This window comes from Nannobrachium achirus (assembly GCF_963921795.1).
Source record: "Nannobrachium achirus genome assembly, chromosome: 1".
Classification (NCBI taxonomy): domain Eukaryota; kingdom Metazoa; phylum Chordata; class Actinopteri; order Myctophiformes; family Myctophidae; genus Nannobrachium; species Nannobrachium achirus.
Window position 1 is genome coordinate 8,535,560 of NC_137810.1, and position 20,765 is coordinate 8,556,324.

Sequence of the window (20,765 nt, forward strand, 5' to 3'; positions counted from 1 at the left end):
AGCAGTAAAAGTATCATATCAGTCTGGTACATTTTAAAAGTGAAGTAAAGTAAAGTGCCCCAACTCCTCAACATTAATGATACAGTTTGAATTCATAACTTAAACCCCCAATACCATAATAATAACCATTGTAATTGATTAAACCCCCTTTAGAATCATCATCATCATCATCATCATCATCATCATCATCATCATCATCATCATCATCATCATCATCTTGTCTAACTACATTATTCCACAGTAACACTGATCTTCCCTGGTACCATCATCAGAGGGAGAGTGTCCTTATTACAAATGTATGGACAGAGTGTTTCAGTGAAAGTGTGTGTGTAGGTGTGTAGGTGTGTGTTGGTATCAGGATCAGAGAAGGACAGCTTTCCTCTGTTCCAGTCCAGCTGGACTCTGATCCTCTGGGGTTTCTGCTCTACTGAGAGACCAGTGCCTGACCTTGATGTGGAGAATGCTGCGTATTTACCTTCATGAAACTGTATTTGCCAGTATTGACCCTTTCTGTCTCCCTTCCTCTGATAAGACTCTGATAAAACACCCAGTATCCAGTCTGTATTGTCTCTAACCTCGACATCCCAGCTGTGAGTCCCTGAGTTAAAGCCCTCAGAACCCAGGACAAACATACTGGAGTCAAACCTCTCTGGGTTGTCAGGAAGCTGCTGTTCCTCTCCACGTCTCACACTGGTCAGATCATCAGAAAGGGTGTATACTGGATGGGCAGTGTTGGGGTCCAGGATGACAGGAGTGTAGGAGACAATGTCCTTCATCTTGTCCCAGACTCTGAAGGTCAGGTTGTCCAGGTGTTTGTTCACGTCTATCAGTGGTCCTGAGACCGGCTGTGGGTCCGGCAGTGTGAACTGGACTCTTTCCATTGTGGCCTTGTAGTTCTGCAGGAATGAGATGTGTTCAGCTCTCAGCTCCTCCTCTATGGCTCTGATGTTGTTTGAAAGGGTTAATATGTCTCTGTCCAGACCCTCAATCTTCTCCTTCATCATCTGACTCTTCTGCTGCTCTTCCTCCCTCAGGGCAGTGATCCTGGCCTCCTCTTCATCATGTAGAAACTGATGAAGCTTCTTAAACTGGTCCTTCATCTTCATCTCTGCGTGTCGGGTCTGGACCTGAATGTGTTCTGCTGTTTGGTCATAGTTTGTTTTCACTTTATTGAAAACCTCTAGCTTCTCCTGTAAAGGCTTCAGTGATTTCTGGACTTCCTCCTTGTGATCCAGAGCAGCTTCGTCGATGGGTCTGAAACTGTGTTTGGTGTGTTTTTTAGAATCTCGACACACGACACACACTGGCTGTTGACATTCCAGACAGAACAGTTTGAGTTTCTCAGTGTGCAGACTGCAGAGATCCTCAACCTCGGACCCTGTTGAAGCTCTCTGCTGTCTCTCCTGTAAGAAGGACTCACACAGGTTCTTCAGAGCCAGGTTTAAGGGTATATCTATTGATTGTCTCTTCTTACACATTGGACACTCCTTTATTTCCTTCTCTCTCCACCATTCCTGCAGGCAGGCTTTGCAGAAGCTGTGGCTACACGACAGGAGAACAGGATCTTTAAAGACGTCATGACACACAGGACAGGAAAAATCCTCTTCTGAGAGACACACCTTGGAAGCCATTTTGTCTTGTAGTGAAGCTATTCAATACTCTGCTCGATACAGGAAATCAGCCAGTCAGTCGTGGTAACACTCCCTCTTCTAGAATGTTTCCTGAAGTTTATTTTCGTTGTGAATGGTGGTTGTTGTTAAAGTCCGTTCAGTGACAGAGTCAGCAGCAAGTTCCGGTGGTCTGGGTCAGTATTCCCTCCAGTAGCAGACGTCTGTCCTCCCTCACTGGAAGTTGTGTTTGATCGGAACGTCAATCTTATCGTCTCAGATCTGTCCGGGAAGGGGTGGAGCTTTGACAGACCAGTCTGTCAAGTCTGAATGTGCAACGTTGTTTTCTCACTCAACCGCAAACAAACCTCTCACACACACACACACACACACACACACACACACACACACACACACACACACACACACACACACACACACACACACACACACACACACACTATTGTCTCAGAGTGGAATTTTTGAAATGCCTTTCGATGCACACCTGATCTCATTAATCCTTGTACACATCATCAACAGAGACAGTCTTATAGCAGTCACCTGCCTGCTCTTGTGTTTTATTTATTTCACATTTTGGATGCAAGGCACAGGGCGATGGAGGAAAGGCTATGATCATTAATGTTTTGTGCCAGTTGTACTTTGCACAGGGTCAGAATGGGAGCACAAATCAGGCCTAATGTCATAATGTAATCATAATATGACAGCAGACTCCACTTGACATTAAAAATCCTCTTCTGAGAGAGGATTTTCAGCAACAAACAGTGACATTTGTAGCATTTGTGGCGCCTCCGGGCTTCATATGAGTGGAAGTTAAATTGTTTTGCCTTTGCGTTGTTTAGAGGCCCCTCGATGTGTGACCAAAAGTTTGGGACAGATCGTAAGTTCATGATTTGCTCCATTAATTATTACTAGATGCTGGGCCGCCCTTCTAGTCGGCGACCTGGCCAACTCGGGAACGATGTAAATAGGGAATGAATGCCCCGCCCTTTAATGCAAACCCCATTATACTGTTGTCATAGGACCCGTTTTGACCATCTGTTTGCCTGTGTCCATTTATGCCCATATATGGAGATATCTGTATCTGTCTGTCGGCGTCCATTTTATGTCCATATATCTTATGTTTGTCTTTGTCTCTTTTATTTTCTTTTTCTTTTTTGGCCATATATCTGCCTGTGTCCCTTTTATGCCCATATACGGAGACAGGCGCGGTTCTAGCCCTGAGCAGTAGGGGGTGCTATAGGGAGCTTTTGCCACGGGCGGCCGCTCCACGTGCACGCGCGCAGCGCGTGCGCGTGCGCGTGCACGTCTCTCGCGCACACAGCGAGACCTGCACGCGCAGCGCGTGCACGTGCACGTCCAATTTTCGCGTGCACGTCCAATTTGCGCGTGCACGTCCAATTTTCGCGCGCGCGAAAATTGGCGGTTTTTCGCGGATTTGATCGCGTTTTATTCGGGTTTCCGCGGTTTATTTCTTTGCTAAACAATCGGGAACGGCACACTACACTTTCCCTTTGCCTCTCCACATGCACCAGCCAGCAAGATAGTCTATAGTAGATGGAATTCTTGGTACCAACACTCCAACAGACAGACAACACCAGTGTCATATAATCATTCAGTTCCAAAAGCTTTTCAGTTAATCTACTTAATTTTACACCACTCTGTCTACTACAGCAAGCATGATGGTATTGCTTCCCAAACGTTTTAGCCCGTGAACCAAGAGAAACTAAACCCAAACAAGTAGAAGTGAAAATAGCCAATCTACAAGCTCACAACGAGTCGCTTCGCGCTGCGTTGTGAACTTCTAGATCTGCTATTTTCGATTTAATTAACATTTGTCTCAGTGGACAACTTTTGACATCAAGAAAAGAGTTCGGCATAGGCAAGCTGCAGCAGCAGTCAAGTGTAGGCCTACTCACCATCCAGAAGAATTAGATTCCAAAACCAGTTGACAACAATCAACAGCAGAGCAGCATATGTTTATCCATGTATCCATCATAATCCATGTTTATCCATTTGTCCCAGTTTTTGGAAAAAGATTGATGAAAAGCCCCTCTCTCTTATATGCAACTTTGGGAAAGTTGTAAAGGCTTTGGTGGTGATCTTGTACAGTTTCCATAACATCTCCTCATAAAGAACTGCAATTGAGTGTATAATGTTTCTTTTATATGGGTTGTAAGTTGTCCTCCTGCGTGCCTTCGAGGCGTTGTGAGCATGTAGATCGGCTATTTTCATACTTCCCATGGACCAGTCAGTGCGCATTGCAAGATGACGCTGAAATGGACTGCAGACTGTCTTCTCTCTCTCTCCCCCCAGCGCCCCTGTTCGCAAATTAATGTGTAGGCTAAACTGTTCTGATAATACAAATTGTTTTGGCTGTCCATTCATTCATCATTTATAACTTAAACTGCGCGCTAGTAGGCTATTCCAAACCAATGCAGCTTAACATAACAAACCGACAACTAGGGCCAACCCAGCAACAACTATCGTTTCCTGTCTTACTTTCACAATAAAGTGTATCCCGCTTACTTCCCAATGCAGCTTATTTCACGCAGGTTATTATTAACAGGAAACAGTGTAGCTTAACCCGTGTGTTTTTGTGCAACCAAGCGTGCATGGGAGAGAGAGTGATGAGGGTGAGAGAGAGAGAGACATTGAGAAACAGAGAGAGAGAGAGAACTCAGAGAAGTGCCGTTTTTTCTCCGTCTGACCGTCTCTCTCCCGATTTTGCTAGCCCCGAAAACTACTGGTGCTAGTCAGGAAAATAGTGGTGCTTAAGCACCAAAAGCCTCCGCCTAAATCCGCGCCTGTACGGAGATATCTGTCGGGTCGAGGCAAGGCCCGGCACTGCAGTGATGTCACAATGAGTCAGCGCTTGCGCCGATTTCCTCCGGAACAGCCTGATGTCAACAATCAGCCCGCATAAGGAGATTCCGAACGTTTCGCGCCGGTTAGGGAAAACCGCGCGTCGGGTCGGGTCGAGGCCCGGCACTGCACTCCGTGCCGCGGCGGGGAACGTGCGTGCCGAATCTGAAGCCGGTGGGACGAACGGTTCTCGAGATACGCGGATTACAGACAGACACGCAGATATACCCATATATGGAGATATCTGTATCTGCCCATATGCCCATATATGGAGATCTCTGTATATCTGCCTGTGTCCCTTTTATGCTCTGTATCTGCCCATATGCCCATATATATGCTCATATATGGAGATCTGTCTGTGTCCCTTTTATGCCCAGCGCTTGCGCCGATTTGTCTTTTATGCCCAGCGCTTGCGCCAATTTGTCCCTTTTATGCCCATATATCTGCCTGTGTCCCTTTTATGCCCATATACGGAGATATCTGTCGGGTCGAGGCAAGGCCCGGCACTGCAGTGATGTCACAATGAGTCAGCGCTTGCGCCGATTTCCTCCGGAACAGCCTGATGTCAACAATCAGCCCGCATAAGGAGATTCCAAACGCCCATATATGGAGATCTGTCTGTGTCCCTTTTATGCCCAGCGCTTGCGCCGATTTGTCCCTTTTATGCCCATATATCTGCCTGTGTCCCTTTTATGCCCATATACGGAGATATCTGTAGGGTCGAGGCAAGGCCCGGCACTGCAGTGATGTCACAATGAGTCAGCGCTTGCGCCGATTTCCTCCGGAACAGCCTGATGTCAACAATCAGCCCGCATAAGGAGATTCCGAACGTTTCGCGCCGGTTAGGGAAAACCGCGCGTCGGGTCGGGTCGAGGCCCGGCACTGCACTCCGTGCCGCGGCGGGGAACGTGCGTGCCGAATCTGAAGCCGGTGGGACGAACGGTTCTCGAGATACGCGGATTACAGACAGACACGCAGACAGACACGCACGCACGCAGAGACTTCTCGCATTTATAGATAGATTTTTTTTTTTTTAACGTGCCACCCATGCCCACAAACTTTGGTATGTGAAGCCCTCGAAATGTTGCAATGTTGCAAAAGTATGCTTAAAATGTCACCATTATTAATAGCGGGTAACCGTTGCAGAGCTAATATAAAGTAAAGGTATACAGATAAGGAACAACTAATGAGTTCCAAACATTGTCACATAGTATGTACCGTTTGTACTGTATAGCTGCTACACCTCGGATTCATATAGCACTCTTTAACACCTTGGATTCATATAGCACTCTTTTACACCTTGGATTTATATAGCACTCTTTAACACCTTGGATTTATATAGCACTCTTTTACATACTCAATGTAGCTTTACGTGGGGAAAACAATTAAATGAACTTTATTTGGTATAGTATGTAAGAGTTAATGTATGTACAATCTTATTTTTATCTGGGATTGAGGGTCACCTGGGTGTACATAAAACAATCCACCTCAATACATTATCAACTTTTAAATCAGCCAGTTGTGGGGACACGGTGGCGCAGTGGTTAGCACTTAGCCTCACAGCTAGAAGGTCCTGGGTTCGATTCCGGCCAGGGGACGCTGTGGGTGCTGGGGGCGTGTTCCTCCCTCCGCGTCATCAGCGCCCACACCCTAGGTGGGGTTGGCGATAGGGCCTTTCTGTGTGGAGTTTGCATGTTCTCCCCGTGTCTCCTTGGGTAGATGCCCTCACAAAAACATGCAGTAGTCCTGGTTTCTATACTACCTCCCCCTAGCCAGCCAGGTGCTCCACAATTCCCCTGGCACGGCAGCGGGAGAGCGGAAACCAGAACTACAGGTTAGGTAGTTGGCACTGGGTGAGAAAATGGGTTGCAAAAACAGTGGGATAAAAAAAAAGAAAAGAAAAAGAAAAAATTAAATCAGCCAGTTGTCTTACATGCACCACTTCATACAGTAGGTCACTGATGAGTCATCATTGCACCTACATTAAATGCAGACTGTTTAACAATTTCATCTTTACCATTTCAGTATACAGTTTACCTGTATCAGTGGCATGCAGGTGTGGACTCAAATTGTAAATATTAATTGCTAATATTTGGAAACGAGTGAAATGAATTTGCCTCAAAATCTGCTGCCTTTTATCATTTCACAGGCCGGATTGAGATGGTCCAGGGGCCGGGTCAGGCCCTCAGGCCGCATGTTTCCCCACGTGTGCTTTTTAGACCCACAGTACCTCCAGAAGTCAGCATACCACAAACACACTGAAACCCTACACCAAGGACCCCCAAAATAATCATATTTGAACTGAGGACCCCCCACCCACCCTGACAAGCACTTGGAAATATAGGCATTACATTTAGTTTGACTCGGTTCCACATACGGTAAATATTGTGAAAATGGCCAAACTATGTACTTGTAGATCGGCTATTTTCACAATGTTTGCTCTTCCTTACATAATATTTGCCAATTTGGCCAATTTGCAAATTCAGCTAATCATCTGGGGACCGCCCTGGGGGTCCTGAACCCCAGTTTGGGAACCACTGCTCTACAGCTTAACCTGTTCTAGTATTTTATTATGGTGTTATGATATTGTATTATCAGTGATAGGCTAACACACACACTTTGATCTAATTACAGAGTTCATAGTCTACGTCTCCAATCGTGGTTCCATAAAATTAAACTAGATTTTATTATAGTGATGAATCACAACAAGTCGTACCAAGTATTCATGGATCTGAAACACATTTTGACCTCAAGATTCAATTCATCTCCTGAGCAAGCAGACATTAGATAAATGGTAAAACTGTCAGCAAAACTTGCACAGGAAACCAGGTTCAAATCCAGGGTAGAAAGGGGAAAGTTACATAGTGTAGCTTTAACTGGAAGAAACCTGGGGCAGAAATAAACATGTGTAATATTTAACATACTGACCTGTGCTCAACATCATATAAAATGTCATACCTTATGATGTCTTAAATGAGGAACCAATATTTGCTACTGTATGTGATGCAAATGAACTCAAATAACACCGCTGTTGGGTGGTAGATGTCTATTTTATTTTTTTAAACATTTCTAAACACAGATTTTCTTTTTCTTTTTTCAGATCTACAGGTTCAATACAAATCAAAGCAAAATACACATTTATTTACAGAAGAATAATGTCCAAATGATAATGGACTGCACTGGTTGGTAAATAGTCATTGTTGGTGGATAGGCAGTACTTAGCCTTGTGTAGCCAGGCTTACTCATCTGTGAAGAGAAAAGCCTGGGAGAGATATGAAGCAGAGAGTTCTAGGAGGTGGGGCAGAATTTTCCCAGAAGTTGTCATTTTTCACAATGCAGTGTTCCTGCAAACGTATTCCCTGCTGAAAAGAATCTGTTCTACTTCTCCCGCTCCGTCAGGTGCACTCGCAATAAACAATATACAAACAAAAACATGGATTCGGACAACGTTACAACTATTAATAGCGATTTAAGAGCTACAATCTATTCGTGTTTGTTTCGCTGGGGAACGTAAACAGACCCGCACCACATAAACGCAGCACTTCCGCCACTTGGGCTAGAACCATCCGGAAGTCATATCATGCCCAGGATGGGCAGTAGTTGACGGACTATGAAAAAATGGGCCCCTGGGCCCCAAAATGCAAAAGGGCCCCCTTCTTACGACCGCACAGCGACATAGCGATGGTCTGTGTTCCGTGTGTGCGGAACACAGCCGCGGCAGAAAAAAAATAGAGTTTTTAAAGTCCCAAAAAAAAGAGCCACTGAAATGTATAGAATAGTTATACCGTAACTATAACACACAATATTGTGTAGATAACATAGTAGCTATTCTTGAAAACATTTTGGATGGGTTTATTTCCCCTCTTCTCTGCCCTAAAAACAGTGGTGCCAGGTTCAAAGTTATTCTATGCTGTGTGATAACATTCTTCATCATGCTTATGTTAGCTGCTAAAGCAACTTAAAAGAAAAAAAATGAGAAAATGTAAGAAAATGTAATGTTGTTGTTTTGAAGTCTTATAGATAAACTGAGGAGCTAAACACTTACAGTATAATATGTATCATGGTGTTTTAGGAATATTTGGGGTTATTTTTTACATGAACAAATAAAATAGTGTCTGGCAAATAGCGCAACGTTAATAACAGGGACACGGTCACACGGTGGCTCAAGCTGAGGGGCCCCCCTAGCTCAGGGGCCCCTGGGCCTGGGCCCATTGTGCCCGTTGGGTAATCCATCCCTGATAATACTCACTAGTTGGTGAATAGGCACCGGTTAGTTAATTTGCTCACAATGATTACCTATAAACAAACAAAAAAACAACAAACAAACAAACAAACAACAACAAACAACAACAGCAACAACCAAAAAAAAAAAAAAAGATATTGAATGAAATTGTTCAATAAAACCTTTTCAGGGATAAGGAAATCCGGAGGTCTCAGTTGGAACTGTTACCCCCGCGACCCGATTCCGGATAAGCGGTTGAAGATGGAAGGATGGATGGACCCCCAATACCATAACAATAGCCATTGAAATAGATGAATCCCCCTTTAAAGTGTTTTTAGATCATCATCATCATCATCATCATCATCATACTAAGTTATTCTACAGTTACACTGACCTTCCCTGGTAATATCGTCAGAGGGAGAGTGTCCTTAGTCCAAATGGATGGAAAGAGTTTCTCAGTGAAGGTGTGTGTGTAGGTGTGTAGGTGTGTGTTGGTATCAGGATCAGAGAAGGACAGCGTTCCTCTGTTCCAGTCCAGCTGGACTCTGATCCTCTGGGGTTTCTGTTCCACTGAGAGATAAGGGTTTGGCCCTGATGAGGAGAATGCTGCGTATTTACCTTGATAAAACTGTATTTTCCAGTATTGACCCTCACTGTCTCCCTTCCTCTGATAAGACTCTGATAAAACACCCAGTACCCAGTCTGTATTGTCTCCAACCTCAACATCCCAGCTGTGAGTCCCTGAGTTAAAGCCCTCAGAACCCAGGACATACCGGTGTTGGTCAAACCTCTCTGGGTTGTCAGGAAGCTGCTGTATCCCTCCACGTCTCACACTGGTCAGATCATCAGACAGGGTGTATACTGGATGGGCAGTGTTGGGGTCCAGGATGACAGGAGTGTAGGAGACAATGTCCTTCATCTTGTTCCAGACTCCGAAGGTCAGGTTGTCCAGGTGTTTGTTCACGTCTATCAGTGGTCCTGAGACCGGCTGTGGGTCCTGCAGTGTGAACTGGACTCTTTCCATTGTGGCCTTGTAGTTCTGCAGGAATGAGATGTGTTCAGCTCTCAGCTCCTCCTCTATGGCTCTGATGTTGTTTGAAAGGGTTGATATGTCTCTGTCCAGACCCTCAATCTTCTCCTTCATCATCTGACTCTTCTGCTGCTCTTGCTCCCTCAGTGCAGTGATCCTGACCTCCTCTTCATCATGTAGAAACTGATGAAGCTTCTTGAACTGGTCCTTCATCTGCATCTCTGTGTGTCTGGTCTGGACCTGAATGTGTTCTGCTGTTTGATCATAGTTTGTTTTCACTTTATTGAAGACTTCTAGCTTCTCCTGTAGAGGCTTCAGTAATGCCTGGACTTCCTCCTTGTGATCCAGAGCAGCTTCATCGATGGGTCTGAAACGGTGGTTGGTGTGTTTTTTAGAATCTCGACACACAACACACACTGGCTGTTGACATTCCAGACAAAACAGTTTGAGTTTCTCAGCATGCAGACTGCAGAGAACCTCAACCTCTGATCCTGTTGAAGCTCTCTGCTGTCTCTCCTGTATGAAGGCCTCACACAGGTTCTTCAGAGCCAGGTTTCTGGGTGGATCCACTGAATGTCTCTCCTTACAAACTGGACATTCCTTTATTATCTTCTCTCTCCACCATTTCTGCAGACAGGCTTTGCAGAAGCTGTGGCTACACGACAGGAGAACAGGATCTTTAAAGACGTCGTGACACACAGGACAGGAAAAATCCTCTTCTGAGAGAGACATCTTGGAAGCCATTTTGTCTTTTGAGTGAAGCTAAACACTCAAGACAGGAAATCAGCCAGTCAATCGTGCCAACTCGTGCCAACTCTCCCTCCCTGGAGTTTATATCCGTTGTGAATGGTGGTTGTTGTTAAAGTCCATTCAGATGACAGAGTCAGCAGCAGGTTCCAGTGGTCTGGGTCAGTATTCTCTCCGGTAGCAGACGTCTGTCCTTCACTGGAAGTTGTGTTTGATCTGAACGTCAATCTTATCGTTTCAGATTAATCTGGCAAGGAGGTGGAGCTTTGACAGACCTGCATGTTGCAAAGTTCAAACACACACACACACACACGCACGCACGCACGCACGCGCGCGCACACACACACACACACACACACACACACACACACACACACACACACACACACACACACACACACACACACACACACACACACACACACACACACACACACACACACACACACACACACACACACACACACACACACACACACACACACATACAATTTTCTCAGAGTGGAGTTTGACCGTTTAGTGCTTTACAATGTACACCTGATCTCATTAAGCCTTGTACATCAGCAACAGTCATACAGTATACCAGTCACCTGGCTTGCTCTTCAAGAGCAGACAGTTAATGGTTAATGGCAACCCCTTGCGACCATTATCCCAAATGGCAGTGCATTGGTTTGGACTGACCTTAAAACTGTTTTGTTCCAAGGAGTTGTGACCAGCTGCATTGGTCAGGGCCATTATACACACAAAATGTGTTACTGATTATTTCACATTTTGGATGTAGCCATCTCATTGTGTGAGTGGTGAGCTGACATAGGTTTGATGTTTTGCGCTCATATGAAAAGGGAAAGTAGTTTATACTCTACAGGCTACAGCAACTGCTACTCCCCACGGGATGACAAATGAGACCAGATGAAACTTTATCACTGTGGGGAAATTGCATCATCGGGGCGAAATAGGAGGAACTAAACTAAGGGTTCATCTCCAGAAAATAATAGTAATAATAGGGTTAGCTGGGGTAAAAAAGCAGCATCCTGAAGAGGATGGTTTTGATGTGGTTTAGGGACTGTGTTCCACAGGGAGGGGACGGGACACTGACACAGCGCTGTCACCTCAGGCTGGGTGCATGGCCCTGAATGGGGACAAAGGAGGATGGCATCACCGGACCTGAGGGACCCGAGGGACCAGAGGGACCTGAGGGACCCGAGGGACCCGAGGGACTGGGTGGGGACATGATGGCGGACCTGTCATAAACATTACATAATCACCTGGTCACAAATAATTTGAGATCATCGCGATTATATTGAATAATGGTTAGAATCACTTCCATTCAAAAACCCTACTTTGCTGGCCAGGGTCCTAGTGACCCTTGACCCTCTCCCTTTTCCCTCTACACCAGTGCTTCTCAAAGTGGATTTCAGGGAATCTCTAGGTTCCTTTAGGGGGGTCTAAATTGACCCTTACAAGTGTATAACTTTGACAGTGTACAAATGGAACCAAATATTTGGTTCCATTTGTACACTGTCAAAGCACGCGCACACACACACACACACACACACACACACACACACACACACACACACACACACACACACACACACACACACACACACACACACACACACACACACACACACACACACACACAGCTGATCTACAAGCTCATATGCTTGTGGCTCTGCTAGTTTCACTGAATGTTCACCACTTTCTGAGATGAAGTTTCATTCTTCATTCATAACATAGTTCCTTATGTAAATCCACATGAATCCTAGCTGGTTCTACTGTCTATACTGTAAGTGCACATTGTTCACAGGTATTTGACTTGACCTGACCTGACAGCTGCTCTTTGTGAAAGTATTTTGTCATATTATTATGTGTTCCTGCAGGGTGAGTCTGTCCCTCATGCCACAGTAATTATTATAATCTTTGAATTTCTGACGAGGGCAAAAGTCAAAGAAGGATCTTGAAGATGAAAGACCACATTTCACAACTAACTGTGGGCATTATTTACAAAAAATATCCTTTATTTGAGCAGTGAGGGGAAAAACTAATAACAACAACACCATTACAGTACATGATTGTACAAGCTAAACCTTGCAAACCAGGCTCCAAAAGAAAAGTGGATGTTAATGGAAAGAGAATACCATTTACTATGGGCTTAATGTTGATGACATATTGGGGATCTCCATATGGGCATATGTAAAGGGAAAAGGACATAATTGATTTGCAAGTGTGACTCACGTCACGGCAACCACACTTGCGATTTCCCAGAATTGCATCTTTTTAGTTGTTTTTAGGTGTTGTGAAGGGAAAATAAAATATTGGACTTTTTAGTGTCTAACTTAATTCTGTCTAAATGGGCATCATGGATCATGTCTGGTATATCTGTGGAGTACATTGTGAATACATGCAGAAAAAATCTCATTTCACCATAATAACACATCATCACTGTCTAACAGTTGAGTTGTTTTTAACACTGCATTCAAATGCAGCAGCGCTGTTTATTTTCGTGCTGATGGTGCAACATTATCGACAGCGTCTGTTATCACTTAGAGGAGGACTGCGACGATAAGAACTTTACCGACCCACCGGGGAACCGTTAAAAAGGCTGGATAGTGGAATGAAATGAACACCACATGCAGTAGCCTATTTCACCAAGGCAAGGAATGTCCATGTAAGACCCAAAAAGAGCCAAAAAATAAGGTGCACAAAGACAAATACAGATGAGAAAAGAGATAAGAATTCTGTATTATCAATAACAGACAACAACAGCAATTAGACCCTATAACTACAGTTGGTGACCAGAATACCTTGGGGCTCTGTACCAGGCGAACAGCCGATCTACAAGCTCAGAACACGTCACAACGCTCACCCCAGAATAGGGACGATATAGTGTTCATGTGGTTATGACTGATCACAACAAACAGTTCTAGTATAGTAGGCAGTGATCAGTTTACTGTACCAAAGAGTTTAAAGTTTAAATCTCTTCATCATTTATCAGCCTGTGCTCCAGTTCCAATTTTGTCAGCTATATAGGCCTATACATGCCTAAAATGTGTGCCTCTTTCTTATATTATTTTACAGTTCAAAGAGAACCCAAAAGCATCTCAAAGGCTCAAAGGTCCGTGGCACAGTGGTTGGTAAACACTGCTCTACAGCAATGATTATTGCTACAGTATCATAAAGCAAACATATCTATGTTTGACAGACCAACAAAGGTCAACTCGACGTCATCCACAGATCACAAAGCAGATTTCTCTGTCATGCGTGGTGTGTGTGTGTGTGTGTGTGTGTGTGTGTGTGTGTGTGTGTGTGTGTGTGTGTGTGTGTGTGTGTGTGTGTGCGTGCGTGCGTGCGTGCGTGCGTGCGTGTGTGTGTCATGCTGGTGTGCGTGCATGCTTGTGTGTGCATGCATGCCACCTGAGAGGTGCATGTGCCATTTGAGAACTAAGTCTGAGAGAGAGAGAGAGAGAGAGAGAGGGAGAGAGAGAGAGAGAGAGAGAGAGAGAGGCTGACATACACAGAAGCTACAGGACAGGCTGAACCGGTGGTTTCATATAAAGCTGTGGTTAGGTCACCGTTGTGGGACATTTAATGTCTTTATTTATAAACACAGTGGGAGAGTTTCAGAAGGCAGATGATTCCTGTGTGATTTATTTACACTGTTACTGAGCACCAGGAAGTTCGTAGGAACAGAGAAGTAGAGTGGTTTTCTGTCCCAACTACTGTAGCAGTAACACACGTTGGAACAGACTCTCATGGGGGAGTTACCCCTATAACAATCCTATGGGATTTTCCACATTTCAAATAGAATACTATAGGATTTTTTTCTATTAGAATCCTATAGAGCATCGCAGCAGAAGTGGTTTACTGGTGCCACTTAAAAATCGCCATTCATTTTCCCCATAGACTTTTACAAAAACATTTATGTTAAGCTTAGAACCAAGTCATCCAGGATGGCAGTGAATCATGACCATAAAACCTTTGATCCTATGTGAAAATATATTTTAATATTACATTATTTGATATACTACATTTAATAACTACCCTTTGTTTAGCGATTTTCAAAATGTTCTTTTCATAGAAACAAAGGTTGTATGGTCATGATTCACTGCCATCCTGGATGGCTTGGTTCTAGGCTTAACATAATTGTAATAAATATTTTTGTAAAAGTCTATGGGGAAAATGAATGACGATTTTTAAGTGGCACCAGTAAACCACTTCCACTGCGATGCTCTATACAGGATGCTTCTCACCAAACCAAAACTAGACGATCTACAAGGTTAATACATTTTGATCTGATCAGACTTGAGCACAGGACTCAGGAGGGGAGCGGTTAGGGGTTTACGTGTCTTGCTCAGGGACACGTTGCCGGGGCCGGGCGGCAATTGAACACGGGACCTTTCATGTCCCAGGCGGCCTTTCTATGTCCCAGGCGGCCTTTCTATCCGACTCAGCCACTCATCATTTAACCACTAAATGCTCATAGAGTTGCAGTGCAGCACATACGTTGTGACCTTGTAGATCTGCTATTTTCAGTGTGCGGCACATACGTTGTGACCTTGTAGATCTGCTATTTTCAGTGTGCGACAACAACCCTCACAGCAGAGTGTATTGAGCCCTTTTGGGGGGGGGGGGGGGATGGACGTGTATAGGCTGCTTTTGTAGTTTGTTTTTCCAGCTCATGTTAAAACTACAGCAGGGTAAAAACATGGGAGACAGGCCACATAAGGCTGACCTTATAGTACATCGATGTAAGCAACACAAATGCAAATAATCAAATTGCTTTGTTAGATTAAGACTATTTTTTTTTTTTTAATATTTTATTTTTGGGGTTTTTTCCATTTTTTGACACACAAACACAGAAGACAATATACAAACAGTACACATAGTAAACATTGACATACATGTAACATACACTTAAAAGTAGGGAAAAATAAAAATTCAAATCATGAAATAAATTAAATTGACTTGACATACAGAACTAAAAACAAAACAATACAAAAATAATAATAAGTTGTTGAAAAGAAAAATGTGTTCTTTTTATTTTTTGAGAGAGAGAGATACCGTCTTTGCCATTGTGGCACTTTATCTGTTTCGTGGTAATATATAATATTATTAAGAATATTATTATTAAAGGGGTGGGGAAAGGCATACTACAAGTGGTCAATCATATGGGGTGGTAAATTTTCCAGGTAGGTGAGAAAGGGTTGCCAGATCCTGTAGAACATGAGTATATTGTTTCTTGAGGAGTACGTTATTTTCTCTAAGGGTATACAGCTATTTACTTGTGTAAACCACAGCCCGATTGGCAAGGATTGTTCAGATTTCCAATTCATTGTTATGCATTTTTTGGCAATGGCCAATAAAATTTCTGTGAGCTTAGTAGCATATATTGAAAGATTGATGTTTGAAAAGTTTCCCAGCAGGCATACCTCTGGCTCTGCTGGGAATGTGATCCCATGGATTGCTGATAATACATCACATATTTTCTGCCAAAAGGGCTGTAATTTATGGCAGTACCAGGTGGAATGTAGGAAAGTGCCTTCTGCTGTCCCGCATCTGAAGCAGAGATGTGAAATGGTGGGGTTGTATCTGTGTAATTTTGACGGGGTCAGATATGTTTGGTGTATAAAATTGAACTGAGTTAGTCTATATCTAGAGTTAAGTGTACATGTGGTACCCTTTTTACATAGACTTCTCCATACATCTGGGTCGATCTCTTTATCCAAGTCCCTCTCCCATCTATTTCTTGACCTATCCAGTCCTATAATTGGCTGGGACGCTAACAGAGCACTGTACACCTTAGAAATGGTTCCAATCATTATTTGAGCGTTGTGAAAGAGGGCCTCAATTGGTGACATCTCCGGGAGTTTCCATTGTTCTTGACAATTGGTTCTTATAAAATTTCGTAATTGTAGGTATTTAAAAAAGTCTCTATCGGGCAGGTTATATTTCTGTTTTAATTGTTGGAAAGTCATAAATGTTCCATCTAAGTAACAATGTTCCAAATGAGTAATACCCTGTTCGGGCCAGGTTTCAAAGTGTCTATTTTGGTATAGAATAGGGATGGATCTATTGCCCCATAAGGGGGTTTTGGGGGATAGGAAACCCTTTCTCCCACTAATTTTTTGTATTTTAGACCAGATTTGAAGCGTATGGATAATGAAGGGGTTTTTTGTGGTAGTTTTGATGTTTTTTTCATCCCATTTGTATACCATCTCAGATAAATTTTCTTCATTGAGATCCCATTTCTCCATGCTCAGCCATGAAAGTGAAGGGTCATTATTGAACATCTGGGCCAAATATCTTGTTTGAGCCGCCAAATAATACAATCTGAAATTCGGAAGTTTCAGTCCTCCTTCTGCGTATTCTAGAGTAAGTTTATCTAAAGCTACTCTTGGAGATTTACCTTGCCAAATGTAGCGTCTGATCAATTTATCTAATGAAGAAAAGAAAGCAGAAGGAACATGAATTGGGAGGGATTGGAAAATATACATAAACTTTGGTAATATATTCATTTTAATAGCGTTAATTCGGCCTAATAAGGTAAGGGGGAGATTCATCCATCTTTTTAGGTCTTCCTCAACTTTATGAAAAAGTGGCTGTATATTTAATTTATATAGGTTCCCCAGATCCTTGTTCACCAATATTCCCAAGTATTTAATCCCTGTAGGTGACCACCTAAAAGGAAATCTCTGTTGAATAGTATCGTAGTTAGAATCTGATAAGGGTAACATTTCACTCTTCTCCAGGTTAATCTTATATCCGGAGATGGAACTATATATATCTAGCGTTTGTACTAAGTGGGAGAGTGAACTTTCCATATTTGTTAAAAAGAGGAGAATGTCATCTGCAAAGAGTGATATTTTGTGCGTATGAGGACCTATTTCAAAACCACATATATTTGGGTTAGCTCTTATAGCTTCTGCCAATGGCTCGAGAGCGAGCGTGAAGAGGGCTGGACTAGCCGGGCAGCCCTGTCTATTACCTCTGAATATTGAAAAGGAGTCTGAAGTAGTCCCATTAACTGTAATCTTGGCCTTAGGAGATCTATACAGTGATTTTATCAAGTCAACAAATAAGCTGTCAAAACCAAATTTTTCCAGTACTTTAAAGAGATAAGGCCATTCTAACCTATCAAATGCTTTTTCCGCATCAAGTGCTAGTGCAATACTGGGTATATTGCGCTTTTGGGCAAAATGCAAGACATTGAAGAAGCGTCTGAAGTTATTAGAAGAGAGCCTATTAGGAATAAATCCTGTTTGATCTGGGTTAATAAGATTTGGAAGAATTTTCTCGAGTCGCTTAGAGGTCATTTTTGTTACTATTTTGTAATCTGTATTCAGAAGAGAAATTGGCCTGTAGGAAGCGCATTTCAATGGGTCTTTCCCAGGTTTATGGATGACTGATATAATAGCTTGTGAGAATGAGTCCGGAAACCGTTTCTCTTCCCTAGCCAAGTTAAGAACATCCAATAATGGTGAAATTAAAAGGTCTTGAAATTCTTTATAGAACTCGGGGGGGAAACCATCTTCTCCTGGAGATTTATTTGAAGGTAGGGAGTTAATGGCTTTGATTATTTCATTGCTTGAGAAAGGGCTACTCATGAACTCTCTCTCTCTATCAGATAAACATGGAAGATTAAGTGGGGAAAGAAACGAATCTATTTCCGGTGTATCACCATTTGGTTGAGCTGTATATAGGTCTGTATAGAAAATTTTAAAGGCTTGATTAATCTCATCAGGGTTGTTTGATATTCTGCCGGTTGTTAACTCAATTTCGTTGATTAATCTCTTGCTTTCTTCCCTTTTTAACTGCCAAGCCAGCACTTTACCGGCTTTTTCCCCTAGTTCATAATATCTTTGTTTTGATTTTATCATAGATTTTTCAATTTGGTATGTATTCAAGTTGTTATATTTAACCTTTTCGTTTATCAATTTTCTATACAAGTCTTTACTTGGAGTTCTCTGGTAAATTTTCTCAAGTTTCTGAATTTCTGATTCAATGGAATTTAGTTCAGCACCGCTTTTCTTCTTCAATGCCTTTGTATAAGAAATGATTTGCCCCCGTAGGTAGGCCTTAAGCGTGTCCCAATAGATAAAACTATTAGGGGCAGTGTCTTTATTTGTTAATGTAAAAAAGGTTATTTGTTCCTTAATAAAGTCTTTAAAGTCTGGTTGCTTAAGAAGTGTGGCATTAAATCTCCATCTATAAGATATTTTAGCCTTGTTGGGCATAGAGATGGACAGAGTCAAAGGGGAGTGGTCGCTCAGTAATCGGGGAAGGTACTGAGCATCTAACACTCTGTGTCATTGGAGGGAAGATAGCAAAAAATTATCGATACGTGAATGAGTGCCATGAGGTGGTGAGTAAAAAGAGTAATCCCTATCACCTGGGTGTAACCTTCTCCAAATGTCAATCAGATTAAAGTCACTCATAAAGGAAATTGTTGATTTAGCGGCTTTAGTGAGGGGTAGTGGCTTATCAGAGGAACGGTCCAGTACATTATCCAAACAGAAATTCCAATCTCCTCCAATTAAGAGCACGCCAGATGCTTGTGCTATATGAAGAAAAATATTTTGGATAAAGGAGGGGTCATCGAAGTTAGGGGCGTAAATGTTCAATAATGACCAATGTTCAGAGTACATTTGTCCCTCCACAAACACAAATCTGCCTGTGGGGTCAAGTATCTGTTTTGTGATCGTAAAAGGAACATTTTTATTTATAAGGATTGCAGTTCCCCGTGATCTTGTATTAAAGGAGGATGCAACCACTTGACCCACCCATTCTCTCTTGAGTTTTTTGTGCTCTGCATCAGAAAGGTGTGTTTCTTGTAAGAATACAATGTCCGCATTAATTTTTTTCAAATAAGAGTAGATCCTTTTTCTTTTTATTGGACCGTTTATGCCTTTGACATTGAATGTTACAAATTTAACCGAATTCATAGTTGGAAGCATTTATGGTTGCGTAGTAGTCGTCGTCTAAACCCCACCCTTTATCTATAGCTAAACAGATTTCCAGTATCACACGGCATTGGCATCTCTCAAAATAGGAAAAAAGGCTATTGTCCATGTTTCATTTTTGCTTTGGTTGTAAGGAACTAAAACCAATAACTGTGCTCTAATGTAGGCACACAAAGTAACAATAAAAGAAACCTTGAATTATGCTTGCACCCCCGCCCAGTGCCACACCCATGTCTCTGGGCACACCTAAATCTATCACACCCAGAATTAGTTTTATTAGCTGCAGCTGTATTGCTTTCTTGCTATTTTAATAACCTTAATTTTAACCTGAACCTGAAAACAAGCCTGAATAAAAAATCAGCCTAGTTCTTTTTTTCATGCCCCTTTAAGCAATGAAATTCCTGGACTCTCCCCCTGTCAGCGAACACGCCCCAGAAGCGTGAGATCATGCTTCATAGCAGGCAGGCGCCTAACAGTGCAGCTCTGGCATGTTCTGACTGGGCCTAAAAGTCAGTCGAAGGATGTCGATAAAGGGATAATTGTTTGATTCCTGCCTGGTTAAAAGGAACAAAATACAACTTCAGAACCACTGATTACCAGTATGACACCCTATATCGGGAGATAAGCGACCGTCAGGTCGCGCACACAAACTTTGGAAGGAATTAAAGGTCTACACACGCACATCGATCCGATCCGGGGCGAGCAGTGAGCTTGTAGATCTGCTACATTCGGCTGATGTTCCCCAACAACAACACGCAATGATTTGGCGGACCCCCTGTAGTAACTCCGAGGACCCCCTAGGAGTCCCGGACCCCCTGTTGTTGAATACACCTGACCTATACTGTACATCTACTTAGGATTTTTAGAATTGGCCTCAAGTCTAATTACAAGGACCCCCACTGTGGCCACAGACCTCCATTTTATTCAAATCTTTTATGTCTGGGTCCCCAATCTACACTGTCAAATCTTCAGTGCTTCTGCATGCAGGCATGCTTGGGAAACAAGTTCAAGTTCACAATTTAACAAATGAAGGGCATAAAAATAAAATACTCTTGCTTTCACAACCTCCAACCTTCAAATTTATTAGAAAACATTGCATAACAGTATGAATCATGTTTTTCTTTTTTTTATAGATTACACGATACTGCTCTAAAGTCACATTTAAATAAAAAATATATAAAATAGTAACCAGCAATACAACAGACAGGCAGGCAGACAGACAGACAGTCAGACAGACAGACAGACAGACATCATGCACTCTCAAACAGCAAAAAGTTAGTATTACTTTACTACTTTACGGATGCAAACCTTGT

General features: G+C 42.8%; 1 protein-coding gene across 1 annotated transcript; it reads right to left on the minus strand.

The window, feature by feature from the left end:
• Nucleotides 1–230: 230 nt before the first annotated feature.
• On the minus strand, nucleotides 231–10,667 carry LOC308285740 (uncharacterized protein; the record flags this gene model as incomplete). The annotated part of the gene is made up of 2 exons (XM_080726589.1): nucleotides 9,088–10,667; nucleotides 231–1,636 (listed from the first exon to the last, which is right to left on the minus strand). Exons 1-2 carry the CDS (start codon nucleotides 10,484–10,486, stop codon nucleotides 231–233), a joined length of 2,805 nt encoding a protein of 934 aa, XP_080582715.1. The 5' UTR covers nucleotides 10,487–10,667.
• Between the last annotated feature and the right edge of the window lie 10,098 nt (nucleotides 10,668–20,765).